The sequence below is a fragment of the Erpetoichthys calabaricus genome, chromosome 14, assembly GCF_900747795.2.
Source record: "Erpetoichthys calabaricus chromosome 14, fErpCal1.3, whole genome shotgun sequence".
Taxonomy (NCBI): domain Eukaryota; kingdom Metazoa; phylum Chordata; class Cladistia; order Polypteriformes; family Polypteridae; genus Erpetoichthys; species Erpetoichthys calabaricus.
Genome location: NC_041407.2, coordinates 92223618 through 92236488, shown reverse-complemented (window position 1 = coordinate 92236488; position 12871 = coordinate 92223618). Strand labels below are relative to the sequence as shown.

Genomic DNA, 12871 nt, shown 5'->3' with positions numbered 1-12871 from the left:
AAAGCGAGATCTCATCCAAGACTGCATGTACAGTGTTTTCTCTCAGCTAATTTAAATAACAATTTTGTCTTATCTGATTACAAGTTTTATCTAAGTATATATAATTTTGTCTCATTGTGGATTAGGTTTAACCATGTTGACTTTCCAAAAGTCAATTTAACCACCCTGTTTATTTAAATTTGAGCAATTTTAGATACTTCAGCTAGGACATTATAAGGTCTTACAACAGCTTCCAAACAATTAATTTAACACAAGCACACTTCCATTACACACGTTGTAATAATGTTAGAAATTAAATTAACAATTCATGTGTTAATTTTGAATTTTACGGTAATAAGATAACATTCTGAAGCAAGCTGCTGTGGGCCACAGTTTACCCTGTGCAGGGCTGGAAACAATCCTGGAACTGACACCACTCCATCACAGGGCCCACTTACCCACACTGGAGTAAACTTAAGAGTTCCCATCCACCCATCTTCATAATCTGTTTGCCCAGAACAGCACTGCAGGAGAGCTGGAGCCTATCCCAGCAAGCATATGGCTCAAAGTAGGAGCAATCACAGTTATCACATCAATTACTTCTGAGGTATTACCGTAACTTTAAATTCCTTCCCATCCATTTTAAATGGAAGACGAGCCAATTTTTGGGAGAAAAGACTTCATCGGTAACTTGGCGAACAGGCAGGCCGTTCACACTCTATACAGTATGCCTAATACCATAAACACATACAGATCAGGGGCATAATATTGTATTGTCATGCTGACCAGTATAAGGAGATGGGAGAAAAATTCCTGTAAAATGTACCTGACAGGAAATGGCCAACATTACTATTAAATAACAAAAATCCCCTAAGTCACGTCACATTACAAACTTGCACTAACCCACTACTGGATTAAAGTAACCCCAAAGAGTACATTTTACCAGCAAAGGGAGTCACAGCAACGTCGAGTACAAGGCAAGTTAAAACTCACACTGTATGGCAAACATGGCAACCAACAACAAAGAAAACGTTCATGTTTTCACTAACCTGCCAAACACAGCTATAAAAGAGGGCAATAAGAGAGGAAACATCTCCACTACTGAAATGCTAGTAATATGGAAAGAAAGGAGGGAAGTCACTTAAGAGGCACTTCACTAAAATCATCATAATGCTTACATTGGGGTAATTGGGGGCAGAAATGCTTACCTTAGTGGAGTGAACACAGATGGGAGAAGCTGGAGGGGAAAAAAAATTTACCCAGAGGGTCACGATAAGAGCCTACATTCTCTTCTTCAGTCAAAGAGCCCAACATTCCAGTACAGGAACGAGGAAGAATCCAAGCTCATCATTAAAACACAACACTTATAGTGTTACTATAATACAGAACATAAACAACCTAGGGAATATTTATTCTTGCAAGAATTGGACATGTCATAACCCAAGTCATGAGATTATACACTGAAACAGAAGCTGTAATGCCAGTCACATAAATTAGGTTTGACGCACAAAAAAGGCAATGAAGGGTGCGTAACTCTTCTTCACGCCTCCTATTTCTTGTTGTAGAGTAACTGTTTTATCAGCGTCATTTCCTCTTGCTCTGTCCCACACATATCCAACGTCACACGCCTGGAACCTAAATTGCCTGTGGGGGAAGTAGTAGTCAAACTCTTACGAGTTGCTCCTCCTGCCCATGTTACCTGCAGTCTTCCTGATGGCCCATCTCAGAGAGGTGGCACAGGAAATTGTGCAGAATGTCACACAAAGATTTCAGATGCTCCTTGACAAGTGTTTACCAACCGTACACAGTTACCACTTCGGCAGTGGTGCAACAGCACACAAGCGCGCAGAAAAAAAAAAAAAACTGCTGTAAGTTACTTCCACTGTTCTGCCATTTCTCTACTTAAAACCTCCTTGATACAGCGATGAAGACAGAAACTGCAGGCTTCTGTGTAATCGGTTTCATTTCTAACTTCGAGGAGATTCTGAAGGGTTCAAAAAGGAAATCGTCAAAAGCAATGGTAGAGCTTACAAGCCCACTTCCACACTTATGACGGTACCAGGAGAACATGCCTCTTAACAGAAACACAGCTGTGTGGCACGTGTTAAAAATAGCCCACCCGATTCCAGCTGGACAGAGAGAGCGAGTGAGGACAGTATGACTACGGGCTGAAGTAGCAGGCAGACTCTGATCTAAACCCCACCCCCCCCATGCTGGGGCACAAAGTATAAAAAGCACTTACTTAAAGGACAAGAACAGAGGGCTTGTACTGGTACTCTTCAAAAAAGAAACACTATACAAATCTTATTTGGAGCATGTGGCCTAGTAGCCAAGGAAATTAAATGTGAAAGTTGAAAGTTTAATCTCCGCTTTACCTGAATCAACCTGCTAGGGCATATACACTCTTAAAAATAAAGGTGCCAGAGTTGTTCTTCACAGCGATGACATAAGGGAACCATTTTTGGTTTTCAAAGGACCTATCCACATGAAGGTTCTAAAAAGAACTTTTATTTAGATCCGTAAAAGGCTTCATACAGTAAATAATGAATAGATTTACATTTACTTATTTGGCTGATGCCTTTGTCCATGGCGACTTAAAACATTTATGATACAATTGGTTACGTTTCTGCTAGTGTCCGGCTAGGTAGCATACCATACCTTAAAGATGCATTTCTTTTTCTACATATTGGTAAGTTTTTCCAAAGTACAAAGATCCACCTTCATAAGCAAAGAACCCTTCCCAGAATAAAATGGTGCCTTATAGTTCTATGTGGAACCACTCAGCCCAGTAAAGTGCCATTAAAGAACTAGTATTTTTGAGAGTGTAGTAGAAACTTGGAAACAATAATTCTGCAAGCTGTACTGGATGAAAATCAAGTGAACAAAGAAAGGATCTCTAAGGATAAGAGTAGCATTCCTTCAGTAAACACCAGAAAAACATTTCTATTTTAAAATGCTGAAAGACATTTTAAAAATTATATAATTAAAATATGTTTTTAGGCAAAAGCATCATCAAAAGAACCCAGCTACAAGAGAATCACCAGTTGGGATGCTAGTCTTGGTTTGCAGCTTTTGCCAAAAGTAACAGATCTGGAGAAAGGGTGATATTTGGCTTGTCTGACCATTAGGATTTTGTGCCATGGGCACACTACATCCTCTCCATAAACAACCTGACAAACAAAAGGAGACCATTCAGTCCATCAAGCTTCAGTGCTTAGCTTATAGTGGAGTTGTCCCAGCATTTAATCAAGATAATTCTTAAAGGTTGTTAGGGTTTCTGCTTCAACTAAAGAACTTAGTAGTTTGTTCAACTTTCCCTCAACTCCTTCCATAAAGACATGCTTCATGGCTTCAGTCCTAAATGCACTTGCCCTTCATTTCCACTGGTGTCCTTGAATGTGTGATTCATCCTTAAGTTTAAAGAGTTCTAACGGATCTTCTTTCTCAATGCCTTTAAGACTTTGAAGCCCTGGATTAGGTCTCGACCCAGTCTCCTCTGCTCAAAGTGGTTTAATCCTCTGAGTTTGTCAGTCCAAGTCCTGGGATGCAGACTTCTTTGCTAGATTCTCTTCTCCACACAGTGTCAAGTATTACTATGTCTTTATTGTGGTGTGGTGACCTGAACTGAACACAATACTCCAGATGTTGTCTCACTAGTATATTATATGAGCATAACGTTCCATTTTTTACATTCAAATGTTTTTAAGAAATAACTTACAATTGTATTGGTCTTTTTAATCGTTTCTGTGCATTACTTATATGATGATCAACAAATCTGTTAAGACTAGCAGCCCAACTGTAATACTGCCTTTACTCCATTAACGTATATTCTTGGTGCTCTACTGATTCACCAGCTTACAGGTTACAAAATGTGAATGGCGAAACTGAAACCCTAGTCGATTACCTAACGTTGTCTTGCTAGTACTAGTTTTTAATAGATCAAAAAGCAGGAGCATCATCTCGGTCCGCGGGAGTTTTAAAATCACAACATCCACAATTGGTGTGCGCACCAGAGTAACCAAAGGTGCAACCCCGCCGTCCAATGCCATGGTACCTGGTATGGCATTCGTTGCCACTCACCTACAACCGCACCTGCGCAGCGGATATTAAGATCGCTGTCTGTCTAATTCGTTAAATCTCGATTGCTAACGGGTTTCTGGAGTTCCAAGCAAATAAAGATACCACTATTCCGAAACAAAGACACACAAGACGCGGATGAGTAGCAGCTTCAAATCCTGCCTAGTTAGTTAGCATTAGGACTTGCTTTTGTGCTGGGGGTCAACTTGCGAGCCATAATCTGCTTTTCATGCCAATCTCGGTCAACATACTTTAAGTAGAGAGTCTTCTCCGATTCCAAGCTCCGGAATACCAGCACAAAAAACACCTCATCTGACACACGGTACAGCGAGACACTCCTCCCGATCAACAAGACACTCTCCGTTCGAAAGCTGAAGCGCAGCCGCAGTCCGGCGTTGACTTAACTCGATGGACAGCTTTGTTCACCCACAGCCCAGGATTCCGAGCAGGCCTAATCAAAGAAGCTTTCCGACAGATGGAAAGGTTAAAGACGTTCCAATGAATTTAGTCCGTGTTCCGCACGCTTCGGATCTTGGTCACGTTTCGAACTAGGTGATCGATCACCTGGGCCCCGCCAAGGCCTCTCAATCCCCGAGCCCCAGTTCAAGAGACAGGCAGCTTCCTCGTCCGTATAGTCCCTCCCTCTTCCCATTGACCCCCCGCGCTGTCTTACCGGGTCCGAGCGCTTCCATGGCCGAGGGCTCTCTCTCCGTCTCTGTCCCGGCCTGGCGGCTCCGTATCGATATTGAAATTGGGGGCGGTATCGCGAAGCTGATGAAGGCTAATCAGAGAAAAGCAAGAGCGTCGTCGCTGTTTGATTTAAAGGCGATCCGAACTGATTGAGGTACGCATGCGCAAATGGAATATCTCCACAACGTTGCGCCTGCGCAGGTGGTAACATATCGAATCGAGGCGAGTGAGGAGTTTTAACTCGGGTATAAAACGAAGACCAATTGAAATCGACGAGTCCGTTGGCGACCACCAAATAGCTGCTGCGCTTGCTAGCTAGGCGATTAACCTGGAAACGTTATCGACATCCATGTACGTTTTACTATAAAATACGACAACGTTTTAAAATAATGCAACCTATTAATAACCAAGAAAAGAAGACCATTTGAAATCGTCGAATCCACCTGTGACCCAACAGACAGTAGCTGCGTTTGCTAGAGAGGAGTTTGAGCTGAGAACTGTACTGAGTACCTAACGGTACAAATCAAAGTGCAATCTGCTATAAAATATGACTTTTTTAATGCAATCTATTAGTAACCATAAATATCTGTCATTGAATAAAAAAAAAACTAGACGCAAAATTCTGTGGAGGGTGTTCAATTCGATTGTATTCTTCCAGGTGGTAAAATTGGTTTGTCAGCAGGTTTTACAGAGACACCCTGACATAACATTAAAAACGGATCAACAAAGAACGCAGCAATAAAACATAAACTTAGTACATACAGTATAAATAAAATATAGCAGTGAGCATAATACTGTGACACATTAGATCAAATCTATTAGACAAAAGAATTAAACCAACATTTAGACTTGCATAATGATTGATGCAAATGTTTCCTGTTTATCCCATGATTTAAGCCTGTGAATGTCTAATAAACTTTGACTTGGAATGGAAATATCCATTGTAATAAAGAGTATTTGACCTGGTTGTTTTTCATCCTTGCAACCTTAAACCTGTGACCTGATGGCAACAACTGAAACTGTGAGTTTAATGGATGGGACTTCTCTGGCCAACTCCACTCTGTTTTCCACCATACTTGCTTGCTAAACAGGTCTGTGAGATTGGATTGTTGCGAACTTGATTTCATTTACAGTATTCTGGTTTTGTTGCTGACATTAAGATTTCCAAACCAGGCCAGCAGAACATACATAAAAATAGACTGAATATAAGATTTATAAAAGACTTACATAATGATTGGATTCACACTCTTTGACGAATGTTTCTTATGGATGAATGATGTTCTTCTGAAATCAATTATGTTTCTTAGTTTTTCTAACATTTAGATGTAGAAAAGGCTCATCGCACTGTTAACAAAATCATCTTCCAGGACTTTTTTCATTCTCATTCGGTTAGCTAACAGTCACTGAATCAGCAGCAAATTTTAAGATGGACCTGTTTCCAGACTTACTGTGACAAACATTTGTGTACAGGATTTATAAAAGAGGTGAAAGAAACAGCCTTGAGGGGATCCTTTGGACGAGGACAGCATGTCAGACAGACAACCATTGACTTTAACTCTTTGAGTCCCATCTGTTAAAAAGTCAATCAGCTGCCCCACCAAATTGAAATCCAAATGAAAATCTTAAATAAATCTCCCTGCAAGAAGGTGAGGCTGGATGGTGTTAAAAATTAAAGAGAAGTCTACATTCAGGGGCCTTGCATGAGGTTCAATGCCATCATAATGGTTATGTAATAGGTGAGGCAAAGTGACAATGGTGTCTCCTGTCCCTCTGTTAGACTTATTGGCAGACTAGAATGGGTCTAATAAACTCTCAGTTTTCCTTGTTAGCTTCCTCTTTGTAAATTTTTCAAATGATTTCTTAAGTGATGTCAGGGCCACTGGTCTGACATCATTTAAGGTTTTAAGATTTTTGTTGTTAGTTGCTGGAATCACTGTAGCATGTTTCCATAGCTTTGGGACCTTCTGCTGTTCTAAAGACAACTTAAAATGAAGTAAAAATGGTGTGGTAAAATCAATCCTGATTTCTCAATTATGTTTTTATTAAAAATTAACAACAAAAAATACAATACAAACGAGCTATCACAGGAACTTCAAACAAAAACACTGCCAGGGTGCAAAATAACTATAAATCCAATTTAGAATTTTTTTTTAAATAATGATAAAGTCCACATTGCTTTTATGCTTTTACATTCTGAAATAGTGTGCATATACACCTTTACATCCATTTTTTTTAAATATTCAAACACATTTATGTAATTACACAATATATATTTTTATTATTTTCTGTGGGGTTGTAGTTTAACATAATATCTTTTTTTTCCACAATGTCCATAATAGTTAATGCATGGCAAAGGCACTATACAAATAAAATGTATTATTATTATTATTATTATTATTATTATTATTATTATTATTATTATGTTTGTAAGTCTATCCAGAGGTTTTTACAATAGGATATAACCATAATAAATGTTGAATAGTTTCAGAAATACTGTTACAAAAAGTACATTTATCATCTGTTAATTTTAAATCACTGAATAACTAGTGTCTTCACAGGATAAATTGGATTAATTATCTCGTATTTGACCTCCTTAACTTTGTAAATTATATATTTACACAGTTCTTATTGGGTATCGTCCACATTTTTTTCCAATGAGCCTGTTTTCTAAATAAAGAATTCCAATATACTGTAATAACAAGCATGTAGATGTCTTGCAATAAGGACTTTAAAAACTGATTATTAGATAGATAGATAGATAGATAGATAGATAGATAGATAGATAGATAGATAGATAGATAGATACTTTATTAATCCCAATGGTAAATTCACATTCTTCAGCAGCAGCATACTGATACAATAAATAATATTAAATTAAAGAATGATAATAATGCAGGTGAAAAACAGAAAAACATCCATAACTCAAAATATCCTTTCCCTGTAATTTAAGGCAAACTGTTAATTCTTTAAATGTTTATATTGGACTATCAGCACAAGCTTTTAAAAGAGTCAGTATTTCTCTAGGAATTGGAATTCATCAAGATTAACATCATTGTTTTACATCTACTAATAAATTCTTTATAATTATATAAATGACTATGATCATTTAATATTTATTTAACCAAAATTGTACAATTTTCAGCCCAATTAAAAAAGACAAATATTAGTTCTAATTTTAATATGTCTGTCATTTCAAATTGTAAATCTATAAGGGGAAAAGTTATGTTTATACATAAGTAACTATGAAAGGAAAATCTGTCCATGGAAAGTAACAAGTTTCAAAGGGATTTTTCCAAGGTCAAAACCACATGATTTTTCCAATACTATGTTGCTGCAACTTGTCACAACATTTTTTAAATCACACTTTTTTATTGTTTCAAAATTAAAATAACTTACATTAGTTAAAAAAAAAAATCATTAATTATATTAAAAAAATAAAGAATAATTTGCATACAAGAGTCACAACAGCTAAACAGTAAAGTAAAGGAGGGATTCGGAGATTAACATTATAAACTGTCAAAAAAGAGCTGGGAGTCTTCTTCATTTTTATTGCCTTTGTGTTTTTACTAGTTTTTCGTAATGCTGTTTCTAAGATTTTAATTCCCATACAAAAAAGTGCAATAGAAGGTCTGACATTCTGAAATTTAGATGTCTGTGCATGATATTTACCATATAAGTAAAAGAGATTCATTATATTTTTATCACTTTATCTTCAGATTTATAACCAGAAAGAAGAACTTTATTTAAACAGATGGGGGTGATTTTTTTGATCATTTTAGAAATTGATAGAAATCTATAATTCCAAAATAGTTTAACAAAGGTGTGTCAAAAGTATTTTTAAGGTTTATAGCAAAACAATTAGAAATAAAGGTATGTGGCAGAAAATCTATTACCGTTAAAGGAAAGGGCAGGGAATGAGAGTTACTATTGGGGTGCCGAGGATTCTGAGTGAAAGAAGTTTTGGCGACCTGGTGAAATCATATGACTGAATAATTTGTTCTAAGTTTTAATCCTTGATTCTTTCCTAGTAGTAACAAAGGTCAGATTATCTCTGGGCATAACGTGAGCTACCACAGCTATACCGATGACACACAGCTTTATTTATCAATAGCATCTGACGACCCTGACACTCTTGATTCACTGATACAATGTCTCACTTGTGTTTCCAAATGGATGAGTAGTAATTTTCTCACTAAATAAAGAGAAAACAGAAATTTTAGTGATTGGCAATAATGGATATAATGAGGTTATTAGAAATAAACTTGATTGATTAGGATTAAAAGTCAAGACAGAGGTGAAGAATTTAGGGGTAACTATTGACTCTGACCTGAATTTTAAATCATATATTAATCAGATTACTAGGACAGCATTTTTTCACTTAAGAAATATAGCAAAAGTTAGACCTCTTATAATATTGCAAGATGCTGAAAAATTAGTTCACGCTTTTGTTTTCAGTTGGCTAGATTACTGTAATGCACTCCTCTCAGGACCACCCAAAGACATCAATCGATTGCAACTAGTGCAGAATGCAGCTGCTAGAATCTTAACTCAGAAACAAAAATCCGAGCACATCACCCCAGTTTTGATGTCACTACACTGGTTACCTGTGTCATTTAGAATTGACTTTAAAATACTGCTAATGGTTTACAAAGCCTTACATAATCTGCTCCATCTTATATTTCGGAATATCTTACACCTTACACTCCCAATCGTATCCTTAGATCTTCAAATGAGTGTCTGCTTAGAATTCCAAGAGCTGAACTTAAAAGAAGTGGTGAGGCAGGCAGCCTTCTGCTGTTATGCACCTAAAATCTGGAATAGCTTGCCAATGGGAATTCGCCAGGCAAATACAGTGGAACACTTTAAAAAACTGCTAAAAACACATTACTTTAACATGGTTTTCTCATAGCTTCCTCTTAGTTAAATCCTGATGCTCTGTATATTCAATTAATTATCATTAATTTTCATGGTGGCTCCAAAAATCTGTACTAACCCCTACTTTCTCTTCTGTTCTTTTTCTGGTTTTCTGTGGTGTGATCTGCACCACCACCACCTAATCAAAGCACCGTGATGTCCTTACATTGATGGGTTAAAGGCCAGAAGTCCACATGACCATCATCATCAAGTTCTTCCATGAGAACCCTGAATACAATGAGGACAGATTGAGGTCATTTATGTTAGGTAGAATGTCTAGATGGGGCTGGGTGGTCTCATGGCCTGGAACCCCTGCAGATTTTATTTTTTTTTCCAGCCATCTGGAGTTTTTTTTTTTTTTTTTTCTGTCCTCCCTGGCCATCGGACCTTACTTTTATTCTATGTTAATTAGTGTTCCCTAATTTTAATTATTTATTTTGTCTTTTTTTCTCTTTCTTCATCATGTAAAGCACTTTGAGCTACATTGTTTGTATAAAAATGTGCTATATAAATAAATGTTGTTGCTGTTGTTGTAGTCAGTGGGTCAGCAGATAATATACAGTATACGGAGACATTTCTAAGTTGCTATGTTCCTTTTCGAGCACTCAAATCATCTGATAAATGGCTTCTCTGTGTGGTATCTAGTCTCAATCCAGACCCTTCATGTGTATAGCTCCTAGCTGGTAGAGAGAACTGCCCACCTCCATTTGAATTTCTGATTACCTTGCTGTGTCTAGTAAGAAGCATTTTCTCTTGTTTGGGGAATTTCTGTCTAGCTGATATTAGCTGTTGTAACCTAGAAATTGTAATCAGTTTGTATTTTATTCTGAGCTCTTCATTTGCAGTGATCAATTTTGTACCCTTGTCCTGTAACACTTGTTCCCAAATAGTCTCCCAAACTGATACTTACTTGATTTTGTTGACATCTTTTGTAAGTTGTTTAGAATAAAAGTGCCTGATAAGTGAATAAATATAAATGTAAACTGAGCAAAACCACTAGGAATACTGAGAGACATAGGAGCAGTTTGGTGGGAAAGGAGACTTTTTAGGAATTATATGACCGAGTAGACTGGTACTGTGAGTGTTGTAATACATATTGCAATGAGAAAAGCAGCCGTTAATGTGAAATGAAAATTGCTAACAAATAGAATGGATAAGACATTGAAGAAAAGGATAAAAAACAATAATCTGGAGTGTTGCATTGTATGGAGCAGAGGCACAGACAACAAGGAATGGGGATATAAGTAGATTTGGAGTATTTCAACTGTGACTATGGAGCAGGATGGAAAAGAATAGTTTTCATGGACACATATTCCAATGAAAAGGTACTAGAAAGAATTGGTGAAGAAAGGTGTTGGAAAAAGTGAGAAGAAACTCCATGGGCTATGTAATAAAAGGAGAGGAACTGCTAAAATTTTAGTGGAGGGTAAACTGGAGGGAAAGAAATCAAGATGAAGGCCAAGCCAGGAGATGTTAGATTATAAGAAAGACGGTAAACTTCTCATAGAAAGAAATGAAAAGAAGAGCAGAAGACAGAACACAATGGAGGGACTGCAGTTTGAAAGACCTGCTCTACAGCTGATAACTAAAGAAACAAAAAATGTAGCAGAAATAAAAATGTGTGAGAGAGTTTAATCTTCTGCTGTACAGAAACTACACTTTGGGATGTATTGGTACTATACATATGAATGAATTGATTAGTTGGGTAAAATGTATCATTTTGAAGTGGATTTCTTTAACCTGATCTGGTAGAAACAAAATATGGTACAGATCAAGCCATTTCCACTTTAAGTACCTTATTGTGGAAATGTGGAACTCCATCTAATGGGGGCACTAGAGATGAAATGATCTGATCTAAGAATAGCATTTCTGATGTGAAACTTCTGACTAAAAATGGAACCCCCTTTATTAAAAGTGTTTGAACCTTTTTCTCAATTTGAGAATACTGTATAAGGAGTGTGATTTATGAGTAATAAAAATACTGGGAATTGCATCAATAATCCTAAAGAAATCATTAAGTTTAACTACAATATTATGCCAGTCTATAAATTCGTGATAAGAGTATAAAACACATTCATGATAAAAAAAAAGGTCAGACACAAAACTTATCCCATTATCATACAATTCCTGTATAAGGTTTATTCACAGATAAAATTTATTGATTATTCCAGATGAGGTGAGACGTTGTGCTTATAAGCAGTTTTCCAAGAGTAAAGGGCTAGTTTGTGAAAATTACATAACTGGATAAATAATTTTCTGTACTTAAGATCACAAGATAATAAGAAGCCTAGGCCACCACACTTTTTTAAAAATAATTTTGCAATCCAAAACCATAGGGCACTGTTATTAGAGATGCAGTCCTTGATCCAGTTAATGTTATAAAAATGAATTTTTAGTGTGGAAATAATATGCCTTTAGAGGATACCCTTCTGCAAACAAATCCTCATGAATGCAGCTGGACATCCCATCCTATAATAAAATTGTATAGAGTGACATGCAACCAAAAAAAGCACACCCCCACCCCACCCCCTCTCGGTTGCATACAGGTTAATAAATTATTGGATACAAGCAAAACAAGGCCTAGATCCTCGTAGTGCACTCCAAAGGACATCACCCACTTGTGATTGCACCTGACAATGCCCAGTCAGCAATTAACATAACATTTTTTAATGTGTAAAAATAAAATAAATTAACGAATGGTGTTGATAAAGTACTGTAGTTTGAAAATCAGGGCTGCTGTTTGGTATAGCACCGAAGCAGTAGCATGAAAGGAGCATTGTTTGACAATTATTCTTAAACAATCTAGTGTTAAATTCTACAATTCAGTGTTTAATACCGCCAGTAATACAAATAATAAATTACATTATTGCATAGTATGTGCGGCATAATAACTAAACCCGCTACATGGTACCATGAACAGAACTTACAATTTGAATTTAATTTATTAGAAGAGTTTCTAATTACTTCCGCTGCTGTTAAATATACTGTATAACAGATTTTGTGTTGTTTTATATTAAAGGTGAATATTCATTTTATCAAATAATTGTTAATATTCAGATTACACTTACAATGCATAGCCTAAAACGGGGTTTCACGTTACTCGTATGGAGTTAGCGTGGTACTCAGACACAAACTTTTGGCATTATTCTAATTCCACAGACTAGCCTCTCCGTTTGTTTTGTCTTCATGACACTCAACTACTGGCTACCCC

The 12871-nt window shown here is 36.7% G+C and overlaps 1 protein-coding gene across 2 annotated transcripts in view; it reads right to left on the bottom strand.

Moving 5' to 3' along the window:
- ago4 (argonaute RISC component 4) overlaps positions 1–4929 on the bottom strand; it is a 36675-nt gene extending 31746 nt beyond the window's left edge. Inside the window, exon 1 of one of the 2 annotated variants that reach the window (XM_028818786.2) lies at positions 4730–4929. In XM_028818786.2, the coding sequence (XP_028674619.1) occupies positions 4730–4748 (19 nt within the window). In that variant the 5' untranslated portion in view covers positions 4749–4929. The remainder of the gene's footprint in view (positions 1–4729) is intronic. The other variant, XM_028818787.2, reaches the window with a different exon arrangement.
- Positions 4930–12871: the final 7942 nt, after the last annotated feature.